Source organism: Centroberyx affinis, unplaced genomic scaffold (genome assembly GCF_046629955.1).
Source record: "Centroberyx affinis isolate AG114_WGS23_722 - 3 ecotype Tasmania unplaced genomic scaffold, CSIRO-AGI_Caff_v1 ptg001632l_1, whole genome shotgun sequence".
Taxonomy (NCBI): domain Eukaryota; kingdom Metazoa; phylum Chordata; class Actinopteri; order Beryciformes; family Berycidae; genus Centroberyx; species Centroberyx affinis.
Genome location: NW_027280069.1, coordinates 21680 through 42186, shown reverse-complemented (window position 1 = coordinate 42186; position 20507 = coordinate 21680). Strand labels below are relative to the sequence as shown.

The 20507-nt window shown below is 41.7% G+C and overlaps 3 protein-coding genes and 1 long non-coding RNA gene across 5 annotated transcripts; 3 read left to right on the top strand and 1 right to left on the bottom strand.

Annotated features, from left to right (window-relative positions):
- The first annotated feature begins 593 nt into the window (after positions 1 to 593).
- Positions 594 to 4533, top strand: ppp1r42 (protein phosphatase 1, regulatory subunit 42). The gene is made up of 6 exons (XM_071528197.1): positions 594 to 725; positions 824 to 990; positions 1091 to 1229; positions 2242 to 2358; positions 4127 to 4244; positions 4388 to 4533. Exons 1-6 carry the CDS (start codon positions 594 to 596, stop codon positions 4531 to 4533), a joined length of 819 nt encoding a protein of 272 aa, XP_071384298.1.
- Positions 4534 to 7519: 2986 nt separating this feature from the next.
- Positions 7520 to 9798, top strand: LOC139651316 (transcription factor 24). The gene is made up of 3 exons (XM_071528194.1): positions 7520 to 7787; positions 8344 to 8787; positions 9239 to 9798. Exons 2-3 carry the CDS (start codon positions 8362 to 8364, stop codon positions 9347 to 9349), a joined length of 537 nt encoding a protein of 178 aa, XP_071384295.1. The 5' UTR covers positions 7520 to 7787; positions 8344 to 8361; the 3' UTR covers positions 9350 to 9798.
- A 1090-nt stretch (positions 9799 to 10888) lies between these two features.
- LOC139651317 (uncharacterized) lies at positions 10889 to 14030 on the top strand. Of its 2 annotated transcripts, none has more exons than XR_011695715.1 (8): positions 10889 to 11018; positions 12043 to 12088; positions 12193 to 12259; positions 12522 to 12597; positions 12871 to 12941; positions 13267 to 13331; positions 13601 to 13655; positions 13898 to 14030. It is a non-coding gene; the product is annotated as an uncharacterized lncRNA (long non-coding RNA). The 2 variants fall into 2 exon arrangements; XR_011695716.1 differs by having other exon boundaries at positions 10919 to 11010.
- A 125-nt stretch (positions 14031 to 14155) lies between these two features.
- Positions 14156 to 20333, bottom strand: LOC139651315 (minichromosome maintenance domain-containing protein 2-like). Its single transcript, XM_071528193.1, has 14 exons — positions 20237 to 20333; positions 19971 to 20101; positions 19815 to 19874; positions 19469 to 19664; positions 19167 to 19289; positions 18956 to 19057; positions 17513 to 17641; positions 17081 to 17318; positions 16768 to 16973; positions 16433 to 16599; positions 15668 to 15847; positions 15387 to 15529; positions 14773 to 14882; positions 14156 to 14500 (listed from the first exon to the last, which is right to left on the bottom strand). The coding sequence occupies exons 1-14, from the start codon at positions 20331 to 20333 to the stop codon at positions 14334 to 14336; spliced, it is 2049 nt and encodes a 682-aa protein (XP_071384294.1). The 3' UTR covers positions 14156 to 14333.
- Between the last annotated feature and the right edge of the window lie 174 nt (positions 20334 to 20507).

The window sequence follows — 20507 nt, the reverse complement described above, 5'->3', positions numbered from 1 at the left end:
TCTCTCCCCCCACACACCGCATTTACACACATGGAATAATGCATGATTAGCAGGGGGTGGGGTGGTGCGTGGTGATGTCTCCTTTGAAAGTAAAAACGAGGTGCATATTTTGATACCTCAATGTCAGTTCAAGCTAATAAACAAGCCCCATGAGTATTGAGAAATAGGAAGTTGTGGAAGCTCTGCTCAGTCTGTTTGGGGAATAGACTGGTCTAATTACCACAAATTGAGTGGTCACCCAACCTTTGGCCCCTTACCAAGTTTCCTAGAGAACAGTGATGGTTTTTCCATCAATTATCCCTAATTGTGGATTGACAATCAGCTTTTTGGCCCATTTAAAGTGCTGTACAAGGCTAATCTTTGCCTGTTTTGTGTGATCACAAATGCTGATGTAAAGGAAATCATGAGACTATATTTCTTGCTCTTTGGGCAACTCTGTATGACAGACCAATAACATTTGTTTCCCTCCTGGTGTGTATCTTAGCTCACACGTCTGTTTTTCTCCCTAACAGACAGCTGTAGTCGTTGCTGTGGGCTGAACGCTTGGCTGAAGCTGAAAAGGATCCTCTCTGAGCCAGCGTCTGTGACGAGCCATGGTGCGCCTGACCACAGATCTGATTGCTAAATCTAGCAACCACTTCAAAAAGAAAAGGAGCCACTCCCTCTCACAGTACCTCAAGAGACTCACACATCTCAACTTTTCCAACAAGAATATTGAGGATATTGTAAGTAGCCGGAGTCGTTGCACTCAGCACTAATGCTGGTGGTTCATTTCTGTGCTTTTCTCACTTTTTGTGCCGTCACTTTATCATCCTTTTTTCAGGGCGACCTCTCCATGTGTAGAAACCTCACTGTTCTCTACCTGTACGACAATCAGATCACACACATCTGCAACCTTGGCTTTGCCTCCAACCTCACCCATCTGTACATGCAGAACAACAACATCACCCATATAGAAAACCTCTCCAATCTGCAAAAGCTCTCCAAACTGTGAGTAGACAAGCTCGACCGATTGTTCCCCTGTGCTGTGTTGATCAGGTGGAGTCTTACGTGTGTGTGTGTGTGTGTGTGTGTGTGTGTTTCTCTGTAGGTATCTTGGTGGAAACAGTATAACAGTGGTGGAGGGATTAGAGCAGCTCAAAGAGCTTAAGGAACTTCATCTGGAGAACCAGAGGCTGGCACCAGGGGAGAAGCTGCTCCTTGACCCCAGAACTCTCCTCTCCCTCGCTGTAAGACCCACTTTCTACCTAAATTAGGCCAATATAGAATTAGGATGATTATGCTAGTATGATTAAATGATTATATAATCATTTTGTCACATATCTCAATATAGTCAGGCCTAAAGAGGACACCCTAATTTTCTCCCTTTACTTTTCCCTAAGATATGTGTGGTGTTTCCAATGTGGTGTGTTATCACATCCAATGTAAAAGATCTCAGATTTCCCAGAGGCCAGTGATCCATGTAAAAGCAGTATTGTGCTGGGTTTGATGATGTCAAAGAGCGCTCTGTTGCTCTCTCTGGTCTGACAAATCAGTTAGGTCTGTTTACTTCGTTTACTGCCCAGGCCATGGATAAACACACCAAAAGTCTCAGCTTCTTGTTTATTTGGATAATTAAAGAAATTGCTGTGCAAATGTAAAGAGTTCCAGCTTTTTATAAATGTGCTGTTATAGAACTTCAAACCAAAATGAATATTTAGCAACAGCAGTATCTAGAATCTGATTTGGACATGAGCCTAGTAGTCCAGACATGTAAAAACGACATATGTGGATGTTTAATCCAAACGGGTTATGAGTCACAAAAGAGAAAATGGTAGCACATCCCACAAAAGCAAAAATGATACAGTACTTACTATATTATGTATATATATATTACAGATTCATTTTGGCCCCACACATATATTGAAATAGTACTCTAATGTGCTTCTGCTAAGGAGCTGTCGTCGTGAAGAAATGCTCTGACAAATGTGTTAGTAGATGGTAGGATTTTGTTTCAGTGTATGTGTGTCCAAAATAAATTCATGTGCAAGGTACATACTCTGTTATTTTTGCCTTTTTGTGGGATGTGTGTTACTTTTTTGAATAACTTTGGCTGAGTGGTCCACACAAAATGTATCTTTTGTTGAAGTGCACTCTTTTTTCTCCTTTAGTGTCAACATGGTAATATTTGAAATATGTTGTTATTGTATTGACCATAAAGATGAACTCTTCTCTCTTCATAAAGATGGATTCTTCTTACAGGAATCTCTCTGTGTCCTGAATATCAATAACAATAACATTGATGAGATCAGGGACCTGGCAGCGCTGAGGGAACTCCAGCATTTCTCCGCTGCTGACAATAAATTGAATGATATGGAGGTACATTGAAAATATCTAGGTTTTTTACTCAGCTAAATGCTTCTGTGAAACCAGTTACCATTCAAGACTTTCCCCCTCTCTCCCAGCATGGCAGAAGTAGAAACTGAGTGCATGCTGTGCAATCAAAAAGAGAAGCAGCACCACATCACAGCACCTATGCACGGCACTGCGCATTAAAGTCAACAAACCCTCTATTAGTTGATCGGGTTAACATTAACTTTGTTCCGTTGCTCTCTGCAGTGATGTGTGAAATGATATGGAGAATAGGGTGCTAAAGAAGCAAATCCTGCAAATCCTGCCATAGGTTCCCAGTCTCCATGACTCGCACAGGGTCAGAATTATTCAACAAATCAGCGGGCCGCTCCCCTGGGACCTTCCTCGCTGACAGCTTTAAACAAGCACAAGTTTCTCTCCTTCCTTGGGAGGCTGATTTTTCCTCTCTGCCTTAGAATCCTGCATTTGATACTCAACACCACCAGCACTAAACTTTATGGGAGATTCATCTGAAGCAGAGATATGATTTATGCTCACTGTGTTGACCTTGAAAAATGACCTACTGTTGGTTTTTGACTCACCCTCTGATGGCACAGATTTTTTTCTCTTTTGAATGGATGTGTTAGCTGAAAAGCTTGACGAGTTAATTTTAAAGAGCTTAATCCTTGTCTTCTTTCTCACTGCCATGTAACACCAGGACAGCAGTCCATAATTCAATTCACAGCTAAGGCTACTTTCTCAACACAAAACAAGTGATATTCTATTGAGAACCTCGATGCAGGTAATTGCTGTACACGTGTCAGAGGGACCTCTCGTTTTTAGCAGATATCTCCTATAATTTATACAACCCGACTGCCACTATTGATTCTGCAAAGACAGCACCCCAAAGGATCAATCCCTCCTTGTGCGCCATTTGGTCAGAATCCAGAGGAAACATTATGGATTTTTAAAATAGATTATGACAGGCAGTCAGCCAGGGTGACAAATGGGGAGTATCTTCGGAGGCCGTTAGCTGTGTGCAGGGCAGAGAGGACAGGGGAATCGAAGCCCTGGTCAACTACAGGTTCATAACTGGCCCATCATTAGTCCAACCGAGAGAGCCAGCCAAGCCCAGTGCGTATCCAGCCCGCGCTGCTCTCCGCGCCCCCGCGTGGGGGGCAATTTGGCGCTGGCCTGCTCTTCGGTGAGGCCCTTCTGAGTGACGGCCCTGACACGATCATTTATCAAAGCCTGGGAGCGCGCGGCGCTCAGGGGTCCCCTCTGAACTGATTGCAGCGCGAGCTGGAAAAGTGGAAGCGCTTTGGCCAAGACAGGAAGGCAATGAACAATCAGAGCGTGTCCAGAGAGTATTCATATTTCCAGGCTTGGATTAATGTGCCTTTAGATAAACATACAACTGCAGGCAACTCGCTGGAGGAGCCAGCCTCACACTGCCCCAGGAGAAAACTTGTAGTTACACGACACCGGCGACACTGTTTATTAAAATAGACTGATGTGTTGTTTATGCATTTTCCATTGGCCCTTGTGCTTCACATTACCTTTCTCTTATACCTTTTCTTTAAAAGGTTTTCCTGATGCATGTCTCTGATTAGTAATAATCATATTTACATGACTACGCATCATATTGTTTAAAAGAAAGTAGCCCATTTTTCCCCCATGCAATTACTGAGCCTGGCTGGAGTGATACAGTATTGCCATTTGAATCATTAGTGGGCACAGTAAGTTTATCCACAGTGCATTATAGATGACATCTCTCTTTTTTGTCCATTTTCAGGAGTTGGAGGATGTGTTCAGCCACTGGCCTCAGCTACATCAAATGGATTTGAGTGGAAATCCTGTATGTCAAAAACCCAAGTACAGAGACCGCCTGATAACTGTGTGCAAAAGACTTGGTGAAAAATTACACGCTCACCTCCAACACGCCAACACTTCATGATAAAGTGTCACACTATACACTATGTCAGCTCAGACTAATGAGAAATTAACTTTTTGTTTGTTTGGATTTTTTGTGTGTTTCCTGTTTTTTTTGTTATAGAGGATCTCGATGGAAAGGAAATTAATGACTTATCCAGGCAGTTCCTTATTAACTGGAAAGCATCGAAAGAGTCAAAGAAGAAAGTGAAGGACGAACAAATTATGACCGGACAGTTGATCGCCTATCCCTTAACAAGTAAATCATGAAATCTAGTACTTTTTTATTTACTGTAACATGTTTGGTATTTGCTGTATAGACACCCACACTATCATGATTATTTCTTTATTCTTCAGGAGATCAGGTATTTTGAACACATCAGCCTGTTTATTTCTAATGGTAATTCCCATTTTCCTATTTTTTTTTTTACCATTTCCCATGGGTCTTCCTGATCATATCTCTGACTAGCTACAAGTATTGATTATAGAAGTGTATTGGAAGTGTAGTAATGCGAATCGGCACATTATGGTGAAATAACCACCCCCATAATCCTGTTGTAACTTTTCAGTGAAACGTGGAAACCATTAAACGAAAGTGTTAATTGAATTATGTGGCAACATGTTAAAGACCCTCATAGAAATTTCATTTGCAAACACATTTGTCTTTGCTGTATTTCCTGCCTCCATCATGCTGGGTGGGTTTATATATGCATTTGAATTTTCTTTGAATTTTAATTTGTGTGTGTGTGTGTGTGTGTTCTGCTGTGACTTTGTTTATATTTCAGCTGACTTAAGCATGGCTCCACATCCTGGACAGAACTACAGCCACACTAAGGTCCTGCACAAGAGGAAGCCGCTGCAGTCTCTGAGGCCCAGAATGAGAGTCCGCTCCAGCCCCTCGGACGCGGAGAGTGAAGCAAGAAAGTACAGACATTCTGCACTGACTCTGTTCTATTCCTGACAAACTGATAGAACTGCAGACATTCAATGCTTGAAATTAAATCTATTTACTCATACAACCTGCTGTCATATTTGTATGCTAGATGATGAAACGTATAAAACATGAGTGATGACAATTGCTAACGGGTTGAAACGCACCCTGTTCCATGTTATAATTTTCCCCTTAAGGAAGAAAGACTTTACTCTCAAGACTACAAAAAATGGCTGAAACAAAACTAAAGTACACTGAAACATATTAGCCAAAGATTAAATTAGACAAGATTATATATTAGATTTGAACTTCATTTCATTTCATTTCAATTCTTTTTTCCTTCCTTCTTCCCTGACTTGCTTTTTTGTCATCATCCAAACAGTTTTATTCACCTATTAGGTTCACTTTGATATGATGATTGTTGTGATTATTATGATTATATTATAGAAGAACTTAATATTTATGCATCACTAAATTTTCATTTTCCAACCCCTTATAATATGCAACCTGAGTTAGGCTACAAAGTAATTGTATAGGGAAAAGCTCTTTGACTGTTGACTGATGATCTGATCATGCGTGTCCTTCATAAATTCATACTTTCTCTCTGATCTTGTAGGACACGAACGTTAAAGATCCCAATGAGTGCAGGACTGCACAACAATATGGCTGTCTCATCCCCCATCTGCAGCCATGTTGATCTGTAAGAAACCTGCCAGTCCAGTTAACACATACACACACACAGCTATGACACTTCACAACTCCCCCCCCCCCACACACACACACACACAAACAGAGCTGTCAGTGCTGCCTCTATGTTTAAGCACCTTGCCAATAATATCCTATTATCCTGTATTATCCTTGCACACTGTCATTCTATTACTGTCTAATGTTAACAGCTTCAGACACTTTGCCCTGTAAATTATTTAGTCTGACTTGTTTTGAAGATTGACATTTTTTTCACCTATTCTGTTAGAAGATTTTTTTTTATATTTCTGTTTTACCTTTAATAAACTTGCTTTAAATTAGTTCATAAAGTAAATACTTTAATTTTTTAATTAAATTATCTGTGGGTGTATCTTTATGTGATGAAAGATGTATAAGTAAAAGAATATTAATGGCAGTAGTGTCATATTGTTTCTTTGGTGACTCACAAGTCGTCTACTGTATAGTATGTAGGCTACACATGTATTTCGCTCTGTTTCACAGCTGGTTTACTTCCAGTCACCATTTTTTGGTTTCTATCGCAATACCCTCAACATGAGTCTTACAATATAAACCATATCTCACTGTATCAAAATCAAACTGTATTTTGCCGGACACACTGGTCACATTTTCTCATACATTTTTTTTGCATGGTATAGGCTATAAAATATATTTTCTCCATGCATTTCGGCAAATAAGTGGACCATGAGACACAGACCAGTGTAAATGATCATTACTGTCATAACAGGGTGTTAAATTATCCAAAGTTAATAAAATATGCTTCTATTCCGTCAGCTGGGTGATAGATAATGCAGCCCTCTTTTGTATGTAGATAGCCTACAGTAATAACTTCAGGAATCCATTGATGTATTAACTGTCATCGATGTGACTGAATGTTTGAATGAGGTTTTTAGAGCCACGTGGGTGTGTAACCCCTGAAAGATATGGGGTAATTAGGGAACCAAGCTTACTTAACCTCCTTTTACTTAGCCTCATAATTAGTGGCCCCGAGCAGTACTGTTACTCCATCCTTACAAAAACAATGTTTATTAAGAACAGTCCGAGGATATACATATTATGAATAATTCCTTCCATTAATTTGCCGACATCTCCGTTTGGAACCCTAGAAATCAGAGTGATTAATTTATGAGTCTCGCAAGAATTTCCTCAATGCCTGCCTGTTGATTGCAGTGTTGGAGTTTATTTATTAGCTGTTCCAATGAGCTTGCAATTCAAGACACCCTGGCAATTAGTCAAATGTTTTGCATATCAACTTACACTTGTCAACTTGTTTTCATGGTCTGTTGCAAATAGCGTTTTGATAGACTAGCCTTTATTTCGGACTATGACGAGCAGATTTTTGGATACTTGGTAGCCTATAGTCATTTTGACTAAATTTCCTCCTTTTACTACTTTTTGATAGGCTTATAAAGAAAATACAGTGTCAGGTTCGCAGCCAATTGGAGTGGGCTATGGCTTACCATATCAGAATTAAAGGGGAAAAAAGTACTGCCTCTGGCGTTGAAAACGAGTCTCTCTCCGCTCCCCTCAGACAGAAATAAGTTCGGAAAGGGAAAAGAGCAGTCTCCTCCACTGAGGGGGAGTCTTAGGGCTTGTGATTAATTACTTGGGAGTGAAAGACTTGTCTACCGCTTTGTGTATCCAATAAATTAAGGGCTCCTGAGACTTTTACGCACACAGGTGAAGTGCTCGATGCGCGGACAGGGACTGCTGCGCACCTTCTGTCTCCAGACGCGCCTCTTTATAAGGATAAGCTGGACGCGGACCGGGACTATTCTACATTGTAGAGCAAATTCTGTATCCTACCGAAGCCCTCGTTGGATTGCCTTGATGTCGTTTTTCAAGACGGCGCTTTTGAGGAATACCAGAGGTAAGCTCCGTGCAGACACCACCCAGCACGCATGGGCTCACGAGTTTGTACACTGACAACAGGCCTGGCAGGGATTTAGTTTGTAATACAACTCTTTGTCAACTCAACAAGCAATCATCTCAGATTCAGGTGCCTTCAGTCCAACTTTGGCCTGCTGTCTGTTTTGTAATATGGCTCGTTTGTTTGCTCGTTAGTGGATGACCTATAGGAAGGATAGACCAGTCGATGTGTTGCCTGTGTTTAGTTTGCAGGACCATGCAACTTTTCAACATCAGGAATATTTTTCAATAATGGATTGCAGGCTAGAGAACTTAGTTACTGTTTAATTAATACAATACAAATACAATAATTGTCAGTTTCAATTTATAGGAAGTTAAGGCTAGAACAGACACATGGCTACAGATAAGATAGCCTATATCTAGAATAGGCTAGTCATTTATAGCCTAACTTAAGAGTTCAAAGTGTTTCATAAAACATGCAATACAATGGCTACAGTAGACTATTAAAGACTATTAAAATCGGAACTGATCTATCTTCATCTCATGTAATCCTTTAGGTTTGTAAGTGACCCCCGATGGTAGGAAGGCAGACGAGCCGAATGGACAGCGATAACGGCCCCGGGACAGTCGCGGAGGAGAGCCCCGCATCCAGCCCGAGCTCCAGCCCCAGTCCGGACGGTCGTCGCCGGGAGCTGCAGCGGGCCCGGGTGCTCCAGGCCGGCGGGCTCGGCGGCAGAGGACGGCCGGCGGCGGCGAACGCGGCGCGGGAGAGGAGCCGAGTGCAAACCCTGAGACACGCGTTCCTGGAGCTACAAAGGACTCTGCCGTCGGTTCCGCCGGACACCAAGCTGTCTAAACTCGACGTGTTGATATTGGCCACCACGTATATTGCTCATTTGACTCGGACGCTGCAAGAGGAAGGCATGGAGGAGGGAGAGAGCACAAAACAAACAGAGGCATTACACTCGCTGAAAGGTGACGGCTACCTGCACCCGGTCAAGGTGAGAGATAGTAGCAATATAACAATAATCATAATAATCATAATAACAATGTCAATAATAATAATAAAGATAATAGCAATAGTAGCCTAATAATAATCATAATAAATAAAAAAATAAAGGTCTATAGCTATGTCTATACATGTAGGCTATGCTGTTACAATTAGGCCTATTATTTTCATCATGACCGTTACTGTAGGCTACTATATAGAAGGTAAATACTAAACAATTGTAAAATATTGCTTTGGCAAAGCTGGCATAGTTTATGGTCAGAACGAAATGTCTCACTGAATTATCCAAAATGAAAAACTGTGACTTTCTAAACAGTGATCATAATTTGACTTGATATAGTCCTACCTTATCATGCAGTTCATTTACCATCGTCTGAAAGCATGTCTATTTTACATATTACTGAGGTCAATTAGTGTAATAATCATCTTGAATGTCTTTACAGAAATGGCCAATGCGGTCCAGACTGTACGTCGGAGCAAGCGGACAGTTCCTGAACACTTCAAATCACTCAGAGTCAGAGAATCAAGGCCCATCATCGTCCAAATCCCAGTAATAAAATCATTTGTATGAAACAATTTAATATTTGCATGAGTTCATGCTGTTTATTCTGGCAGCAGTGTACGGCTTATCTTGTATGATTGTCGACAAACAATTAGCCGAACTGATTTTACTCCCACTAAATCCTGCCAATAGGAAGACATTGTAAATTAATATATTGCGTGAATTCTATGTGTATAAATTTTGAGAAAGCATACGTTGTTTCTCTGTTGTTATCTTTGGCTAATCCCTGTTTAGCTCTGCGTCGTGCAGTTCTATACATGTCCCAGGTATTATATTTGTTGAAATTCCGCGGGGTAACGAGCCCGTCATGCTTGAGGTGTGCACTTTCAGTTAAAACATTTGCACTAAATGCATGTGTGAATAACTTAACATCTGTCATGTGAAGTGGTCTGTCAGAGAGTCAACAATGGAGCCTCTTCATCTCATGTTCTTTCTTATTTTTTACATGCATGGTTGTAAATGTGTTTGTGAATAAATGACTTAAATGAAAGACCATGTCTCATAATAAACAGTTTAAGAATAAGGTCTATAAATCTCTGGAAATATTATCTTCCATTATTTAAAGAAAAGCAAAAAGGGTGTAATAGATGACCGATAGAGTTATGATAACAAAGTCCACATAGCCTACTTCATGTCAGAAATTAGATTTTCAGTTCATATGTAGGCTAGACCTTTTCATTTTTGCGATCCAATATTTTGTTCATGTATCATCTGACAGATTTGCTGGGGATTCAAGACATTACTGTCTAATCTGGGCATAGTCGCTTCTGTTTCTGTGAATTCATATCGGAAATATTCTCAGCAAAATAATTAAATATACAACATGTTGACTTGTAAAATAAGGGATTTTAATAAGTCACAATACAAAATCAAACTTTACCAAAAGTAGCCTATGGGCTAATCACACAGCCTAATCTTATTTCATAGGCTTAACTTTACGATAAAGACTTTATGGTGTGTCAGCTGTGTTTACAGTGTAGGCTTTGAAAAAAAAAAAAAAAAGACTGAATAATAATTCCTGAAATATTTGTGCAAATTATAGCATGTAATCCACCGCTCAGTATTTTTACTGGAAGCAAAAGTTGCCTGTGCCTTTTTCACACGTATTTGATAGTAGGATAAGTGTCATTTATTTGCTTACTTTGATTTAATTCTGGTTATTTGATACCTCTTCAAAATAGCCTATTAATAAATGTTTGGGCAAATCACCCCAATAATAAAGACAAATAGTGGCTCTAGTTCTGTTTGTTACAACCAAGCTGAAGAGGGGCAGGGGTATAAAGATGTTTAAAAGTTCAGTCTATTTTATCAGCAGATATCAAGGAAACTGGAATTCCTACTAAAGACGATTGTGTGCTAAAATAGTTAGTGGTAAACCACTAATCAGTGCTTTTAGAGTCGAAAATAATGAAGAGAATGCATTCAGTGGCACTTCTGTTTAGTTGAAGTCTGTGCGCCAAAGAAAATCAAGGCAGTTGTGGCTCAGCTGCGCACTGGCTGCCCAACCATAACTTCCCGTGCGCAGCGCTGAGGCGCAGTGACGAGGGACGGAGCGGAAATCCTCCTTCTCTTGGTGGACAGCCGGCCAGCAGCGAGCAGCATGCTCCGTCTCCAGCCTCAACCAAATGAAGACCTCTTCGTGATTATTCGTCAGTACGTAGGTAGGCAATAGTAACATGGCTTTATTTGTCTTCACAACTGTATTGTATGCGTGCTGTCGTCGTGTTTTCAAGCAAACACACAACTGATTCTTGCTCACGGTGGTTGCTAGTTAGCTAAGCTAGCTCTCTTGGCCACGTGGGAGAAGGGAGAGCAGTTTAACAGTTGTGCCCAGCTGGATTCAAAATACCTTAGCTAACACTACTAAGTTTATCGTGGAATATACACCAATATCCTTAGTTCAGCATTGCAAATTCTAATAATTAACGTTATACTCGTGCAGTTATTGAGCCAGACGCCTGGCTGAACGGGCCTGGCTTTAGCTGAAAAATCTGATGTAACCTTACTGCTATCACTGAATACGTTTTTCAGTTATGTGTTTATAAAAGCATATTTCAGACTTTACTCAAACGTGGGTAAATATTCCAACGAGTGAAAATACTAATGTGAAGAGTAGCATATCACGTGCAGAGACCGAGTCGGTTTTCATTTCTCACTGTAGACAAGTCGTGTCCTTCAAGAAATGCAATCAATCATTCTTTAAGACAGTTCAAATGAGGAGCTGCCCTCTTTGTCATTCAACGTCTTGCAGCACTGTCCATACATGGTTTTGGCCAGGGCCAAGGGGTTAGCAGAAGATCTGGCGGTCAGGGAATTGTCCCCTCAATTATTTCATTGGGGAAACCACTTCTTTGGCCCCTTCTGAGGAGGAAAGGTCATGGCATAGGTCGTGACCTGCTGTTGAACCCGTCCTCAGACCTGCGGTCTTAGCTCTGCTCACAAGCTGTGTTACATTTTGTCCTTTGACCTTCTGGTGATCAGTCATCTGCTCTCAGCATATTGGCTATTCCTTCAGTACAGCTTATTCATGCAAGCTAAAAATCAATAGCTCACTCTTGAGGGTAATTAGTTATAAGGTTTGAAGTTATGATGACGATCAGACACACTGATCTTGTGGAAATTATTGTAAGGCTTTGCAATATAAAAGTTAACCTTTCAAACTTGTGTTGACTTTTACATGTGCAGATGAAGATGGCTGACTGGAATCATGAAGACTGGTACACCTGATATGGTAAGATTAATTAAGGGCTATGCTATCAATATTTAAACATGAGCTTTCATGATTGGTCAAGATTGTAAGTAATGTTATTAAGCCATTTTTTCATATCATTTCAGATCTCAGGCCGTTCCTGCAGACCACTGATGCCAAATGCAGGTCTATATCTACTGTTCACAGCTTGAGGTGAGCATTGAAGTGTTTTAAAGTGTCTGTGCTTTTGGTTACTGGGTGGTTCTGCTGCTGGAATAGTGATGAGTTCACATTTCGCCGTTTACCCATCAGACAATAAGGTGGTGAGACTGTGACTAACTGAATCTCCAGTGTAATCACACAACAGGACTGGCTTTATTGCAGTGTAAATTGGACATAGATAATATATTGTGTGAAATTGAGCCTTGATGATTACTATCCCAATCCGGTAAAAAAAATTTCTCTTCTACTTCAGCTGTTTCAGATCTCATGGTATTGTCGCAGACGAGAGATGCCAGATGCAAGCCTTTGTCTCCTGTGCTGATCTGGAGGTGAGCGCCGTACTTAAGTGTTCTGTCTACTACTGGTCATTTCCGCTGCTAGAACAGTGATTTCCCATTTTTCAGTTTACCCATCAGACAGTAGGGTGGTTAGGCACTGACTTACTCACCAGTCTAACTGCGGAAAAATGTACAGGGTTTCTCAAAAGGATTCTATGTGTATCTTGGTCCTGATGTAAATGAGTCAAAGGTAATACTGGTAAATTACTTTGGGAGGTTTTGCCCATGTAGTCTAACCTAGTAAATTATTGTTTTATTTTTTAGCTACCCTGGGTATTCAGATTTCACTGGAAGCCAGATGTGTCAGAAGGCTTGTCTGCTGTACTAAGTCTTGGGTAAGTTTGAAATCTGTGTTGAGAATTGGTCACTTCTGCTGCTGGAATAATGATGAGCTCACATTTTCGCCGTTTACCCATCAGACAATAAGGTGGTGATACTGTGACTAACTGAATTACCAGCTGCAACCTCAGTAATGCCCATTCTCTTGCATTCATCTATCACACTTGTCATACATTAATCCTGCAAGGATCTGATTTTATGAATTTCCTGTATCCAACGTTTGACATGTAAATTACCCACTTGAAACATTGCCATAGACTAAGTGCTACATGTTTAGAAGTAAGTGGTATTAAAATGACATGAAATTATCTTCCCCTGCAGATGAGCTGCAGCAGCAATGGAAAATAAAATAATCTGAATATGGTTTCAGCTTCATCGTAATTGAGGTGAGTAAAGTGAACGCTCTGAAATTACCTCTTCACTGTTTTGCATTCCCAATTACCTGAGACAGGAATGTGCACATGACTGATTATCTCCTATAATAAGTAGTGGTGATGAATTCACATTTTCGCCGTTTACCCATCAGACCAAAATGGGCTGCTGAAACTGTGACTAACTGAACTACCTGTGTAGCTGTGAAACCACACAATTCACTGTATTTCCATAGACTTGTGTCAATGCACAGAGCTAAAAATTTTAAATCATTTTTTGCTAGGTTTACTGAGCCAGTTGAATGACCTGACGGGATATGAGGAAACATAATTTTAGTGGTAAGTACCATTTCTGGATCCATACACCCCCACCACAGCTATTATGCAATATTGTGGATTTTGACTATCAAATTGTATTATGTCTGTGCTGTAATAGTGATGAGTTCACATTTTCGCCGTTTACCCATCAGACAAATTGGGTGCTGAGACTGTGACTAACTGACTTGCCTGCATAATGACATACTGTACTGCACTGTTCAAGTGTACGAGTTTGGTCTGAATGTGTTTTTATGTCTTTACAGTGTTGCTTGAGCTGTTGGATCACCATTTGGAGAAACCATATTTGGCTTCCAGAACTTTGTGGTCAAGTTCTTGTCCCTGTTGGAAATTTGACCCCACCCATCATTAATTAAACTTACAATTTTGCCAGGAAAATGCCTCAACTTGGAATTTGTTGAATTAATCTATGAAACTTGAATCCTGAATATGAACTTTCTTTCTGGTTTATGTATTTTTACAAATACTTCTCCATCAAATCCTGCTTAAATGTTATCAGTTCAACCTCCATACACAAAGTTACAATAAATTAAATACAATTGTTTGCTTTTGCTAGTACTGATTACATGAGTTTGAAAATGTGAAGGGACAGGACAGAACATAACACTCGGGATCATGAACACTGGAGCATGGTAGTGGTCTTGTGCTCTCTACCTGTGCTTTTTGAACCTTGCAGAGGTCTTATTCCTCTATGATGTATGTGTCAGCCCCGGGTGCGTAGGCGTAGATGAAGCGCAGGATGTTCTGGTGGAGCTGCTCCAGGGTCAGGTCTCGCCTGTGCAAGCCGTTCAGATCACCCAGGTCACAGGGAAACACCGCGTCAGGTGGAATAACGAGAGCAGAGGTCCCTATAGGAAGAAGCAGCAATCCCTAGAAGCAGTTGTTGGCCTACATAGAGCCCTTACATTGCTTGTTAATAACTATAATAAGCAGCACCTGGATAAAACCTTGTTAGACAGGTGACTGGGAAACTTGATCTGTGTGCACATATTCTACCAGGATATTTGCATTCATACACAGCATATTGATAAACTGGGAGCTGGTTGCTGAAATGGTTATCAGTTATTGAAGGAGTTTATGAACAGTAAGGGGGAGGGGTGATCCAAAAAAAATTCTGTACCATGTTTGAGGGTGATAGAGTTTTCACAAAGGAGCACAGCAATCACAGCATCTTCCTCCAGTACCGTGGTTCTCAGACACAGTTTGCAGTGGGCCTCAGCCAGAGAGATCCTGTGACAAAAACACCATGGAAAGGACCATTTATAACTGAGTGAATGCTTGTAGAATTGGTTTTGACTGCAGAATGAGTAGAGATCTGTAAAAGGGTATAAACAGAGGAAATAAAATGTCAATAAAAGATTAAATATGATTTAAATTGATATGTATAGCCCATGCAAATATGCATCGGAACCTAAAAAATGTTTTTGAATTGAGAACTTCATTTGACATTTCTTTTTTTTTGTCCTGTGCTCTTACACAGCTTTATTTTCATAGTTTTATTTTCACATTAAATTTGACACCACACTGAAAGGGCTTTGTAAACATTTGTCAAAACTATATGGAAAAATAGTCTTTGGAGGGTAACATGAAGGAGGGTGCTCCGCCTAGTGGGGGATAGTAGCATTACAGTGGACATTGCCCCTGATGGTGATGCAGCAAGTAGTTTTGAGAACTACTGCAGATGAAATGCTTAATTAAAAATGATTCAAACAAAATTTGTCAAAGAACACTCACAGTAGTTTGATGGAGGCCACAGACACCTTGACACCCTGACTCTGGCCTGATCGGACCCTGCGGCTGGCCATGTAGTAGCCATGGATCATCTTCTCTGCCCCAGGACTCAGCTCCACTTGCAAACTCCGTGCATGGGCCAAGAGCTGGAAGACATAAAATCGATGGCAAATGCTGTATAAGGTAAATGTATAGTATCCAATATCAAACACTAACATCCAGACAGTTAATTGTAATAAAAAAGGCATCACAAAGGACTTCATAACAGAGCCGTATTTGTTTACTTCCTGGTAGTCTTGTGTGGAAAAATCCACGCAGGATGGGTAGAGCGGTTCCCCGGGCTGCACTGCCTGCTGGATGGTGTGGACAGTCTGGGCGAGCAGGGCCTGCTCTCCCACCATTTCCCGACAATGAATGACAAGGCCAAAGACCTCTGCCAGCTTAGCTGGCACTGGACCCATTTCCTGCTCACAAAGAAGAAACTGGACATCACAAAGCTGTCCAAGTTGATTCTGATGCCATTTGTAAAAATGCTGTTTTCATAAGTGTTAAACATCCCTTTATATTGAAATGACTGAGACCATCCTATTTTAAGACAGAAAGTAAGTGGAGACAACCTAAAGAGAATGACAGCTTTTGTAGTACAAGTACTTTTTTTACCTACTATGGTAATACAGTAATTGTCCACCCTTCTTCCGCTATAAGGAAAAATAGAAGCATTGTCTATTCTCAAGGGCTCTGCTGGGCGGTAATTTGTTTTCTGAGTAGGACCAATTAACTACTTCCTTCAGGGAAAGTAAATTGTCTCAATTTCCTGTTTTGCCTGTACTATCTACAAACATTTGAGTCCACTGAGATTTGACATTTCTTGAACTTACAATGCATTGTCCCAAACAACCTTAAGTTCTACTGACATTGTAAGGCAACACAATACGTTTGTAAAAAAAAAAAAAAAAATTTCAATTCAGACCTGCTAGTGTACATCCAGAACATGTTTTACGTGAGCTATATAAAGGTAATATGACACATTATGTCGTGATTGCACCCACTGCTGTTCCCAGTACGGCACAGTCTGTCCTGCCAGGCCGCCGGGGGGGATCTGTGGAGTCTGTCAGGGCCCAGAAGCTGCACTGGACTGGGAAGGAAAGGTGCTGGTCAGCATCTTCACCATACTTCTTCCCTGGGATGAACACAGACACGGTGCGGCTCTCCAGAACTGACAGGAAAATCAGAGGCGGAAAGTATATCAATAAGCTCTGATTGTCTTCTTATACGTAGCAGTAATTGCGCCTCATGCTTATACCTAGCAGTATCCTCCCCTTATACTTAAAATACTTTACAATTAATACCATAACTAATAGTATTAACCACCTTGGTGCTCTACCTGACTGAATGGCATCCAACCTGTCCCTCCTGTAGCAGCACAGATCTCCCAGCATGCAAACGCCCCCAGAGGCCAGCATGGCAGAGCCAGCGTGGATGTTAGCGGTGCCCGCTCCGTGTTCGTCTCGGGACAGTGATGCAAAAATCTCCCCCGAGGCCTGATGTCTGACTCCACGACGTGCCAAGCTCAAGCTGTATGCCATTAGCCTGGCACACAAACACACACACATAGCAAATAGTAGTCTTCTTCTTCTTCTTCTTCTTTTTCAGTGTGCCCAATAAGGTGCTAAGTCTGGTCATTCAGGTCACTTTACCTGTCTAGTATGAGAGTGTCAGTGGTCAGCACTAGCAGATCCAGGCAGTGAAATGTGTCTGTCGCGTCCGCTCTGGTCTGCACCAAGCTGAGCAACAAGCCGAGCTTCAGGGTGTTGTACAGGTCTGGAGGAACCACAGCCGACCCAAAGGAGTGAGCCACCATGGCAGAGAACCTCCAGGGAGAACAGGCTGTGGCCTTCAACAAAGCCTGGAAGTTGTCACTGACTTTATGTGGATCTATAGGTAGAGTTGGGGAACATGGTGGAGGTTTAAGCACTGGTACAATGCAATGCTGAAAAGTGTTCTGATTAATCATGGTATTCCCTGTCAAGGATAAATTCTCACACTGTACAATTATGCACAGCATGCCTGTGAATCAGCTGGTATTTCTGCAGGTGCAGGATTTAAAGTGAGATAATTTACTTCCTTACACTCTGGCGCCCATGGTTGCACACTATTTGCCTCTACACTCCAGGTAATGTTGGGCCACTGGTGCACATGCGCAGGAATGCCCAACACCCTGTAGAGTCGACCGATTCTCATCGAGTTACACAGCTCATCTATGTGAAGAAGGGAAACAAAGCAATAACACTCGAAGGGGTTGTTCTGTCCTGCCTGGTGATTATTGAAGAAACATGCATGCCACCTACACACCACTGCCAAGAGAAACACAGAGTGAGGCCTTTAGAACAAAGATTCCTCTGTGTGGGAATCGCACAGCCAGCTAATGAGTGTTCCTTGCACTTATTAACATATATGTTTAGTAACGGGAGCCCTGTGTATTGAATTCCTCCATAGGACTGGGTCAACAGAATATGCTAATCCTGGTGCTGAGATTTGCTGGTCTCTCAGGGGTAATGGCTGGACAATGTTATTAGAGGGGACAGGAACACCTAATATCTCACCAAGAGGCACTGTGCGTGGCTGGCTACTCAACGATCTATTTATTTGAACTCTCCCCCACTAAGTTTGTGTTCCAAAATGAGCCTCATTTAGAAAGCCACAGAAAATTAATGACAAACCTCAAGACATCTGACTGTGTGTAAATATAAGCTATTACAGCCATATCATTCACAGTGGAGAATGAATATAACAGATTTTTTTTTACCATCTGCATTTTGGGGATATTCACATACAGTATGTTCTTGAAGAATTTTACTTGCAGATGAAAAGTAAGCTTTTTAGAACTTTCTTAACCCAACAAAAGTCAAGGCACAGATTTTGTTCTATGCTACAAACACTATAAATCATAAGTGTTTCACAGGGCATGGTCAGCCACAGAACAGAGTCCCTGAAGCTGGTAGGGATTCAGTGTGGTCAAGGACACTCCAGCAGGGCGGATGCTTGAACCCAGGCCCTCTGGCTGAAGGACAGTCTCCATACTCTCCATGCCACCCTTCTGCCCCTTTTAGCTGTCACATACGGGCAGCCCTCATGTCAAAAGCTAAGGCAATCAAGTACAAGGAAACAAATGTCTTCAAACAAATGCACTCACATTTTTTAGGTGGTAAGCAGTATTGGAGTGGCATAGAGCAACAGTAAATACACACAGGCTCGCATGTCCAATCACAATGCCATCTAGTGTCTCATTGAGGCTAATCCTGTGTGTACATCACTAATAATATAATACTTTCTATTACATTCTCACACCCATAGACTCTGCCAGCACTGACAATCACAAGCCCAAGCTCTTATTGAGGTGCTCTGCCCCAAGCACCTAATAAATCACTAACTCACAAACAAAGCCATTGGTAGGGTGACACTGTTTCAATAGGGGTGCTATTATGCAATCACAGAGCGGGCCTTTGTTTGAGCAATGTGTAGCACATACATACTGTGAACTGTTACAAGTCATTTCTGTGATGTGGACCTACCTCTGAGAAACAGGGTGACAGACTGGTATCTGAGTGAGCTTTGTGGATGGGCACTCAGAATATCCAGTGCTCTGACATGGATCAGCTCCACCAGCTGTTTGTCTGTCTCGACAAACACACAAATGCAACCACACAGACAATTTCTTATAAACCTCCTCTACCCAGGAACCGATTCAGATCATGTCCCATGCGTCAGAGGTATCGCTCTCACCTCCTAACACCCTGAACTTGACATCCTCTTTGAGGGGAGAACAGCACATCAGACAGCTGAAGTCATTTCTCACAGTAGCTGACTCTGTGGCCCCTGGGGCGTGGACCCGGATGTGGTGGAATCCTAGAGGCAGCGTCAGGGAAATGCAATCAGATATGAATGTGAAGCTGATTTTGAATCAGTGTACAAACCCGATAATATATTCGCTCTGGGTTATCTCCATAATTACTACTTTATTACAAAGAGGAAATGAGAGCCCAGAGGAGAATGAGTCTTCCCTGCTGCTCTCGGGGCAGGAGTACCTGTAGAGCAGGGGCAGTCATCATCAGTGCAGAGGAACCTGGCCCCCTGGGTGTATTTCGTGACCCTTGTCATGGCAATGACCAGGCCCTCCATGACAACAGGCCTCATGGGGCCATATCCACGGGGGAAGGCACAAAGGTCCAAGGTGTACTCAGGGAATGGAGGCAGGTGTGTCAGCTTCAGAATTACATTCACCTCAGAATGAACAGGCAGACGACAAACTGTTACGTACAGTTCCTTAAAATTAAGGTGTAATAGCGGATGCAGGACAGGCACTAACCAGACTCACTAGCCTCTATGAGAAATATGTACTATAAATGATAGATGATAAATGATCATCCATACCTGACTCTCTGTGTGTATTTTTTCAATGAGCGAAAGTGTCTTTATTGCTAGGAAGCAAACCTGAAAGAGGATATGAGCAAAGGCAGAATGTAACACTTCATCTTAACTCAACCCAAGATATGGGAAGTCGGAGGTGAACACATACTTATGACTCACCGACTGAAACAGGGCTGTTGCTTTCAGGGGGTCATGCAGAACACAGTCACCCAATGTAGGATCCAACTCTATCACATCAGAGGGATTCACACCGATACAAAACCTGTAGACTGCCTCACTCTGTTGGGGGTCTGGAAAGAGGGAGGGGGGCTGAGTAGCTTAGTGGAATTTCTCAAACCCCAGAATCTATCAGCTAGGTACGGTAACTTCCTCTAACGTTACCTAACGTTAGCTAAAACGACGGTTTTTCATCTCCTGCATCTTACCGTTGAACGGCTTGCAGTCTTCAGCAAGTTTCAGAAGGCCACCACTTCTATCTAAATAGGACAGAACTGATTCTTTTAACGATAAAGTAGCGTCCATTTTCATTCACTTTATAGAAAGTAAAGTACACGGTACACGGATTAGTTGTGGCTAGCCACTTGAGCTAAATAAAATCAATAACTCATTCTTTACAGGTAGCACGCTAGCGCCAAACCGTTGTCATGGTGACCACTCTTCGAACACCAGGTAGAATATTATTTTATCTCGTTCAAA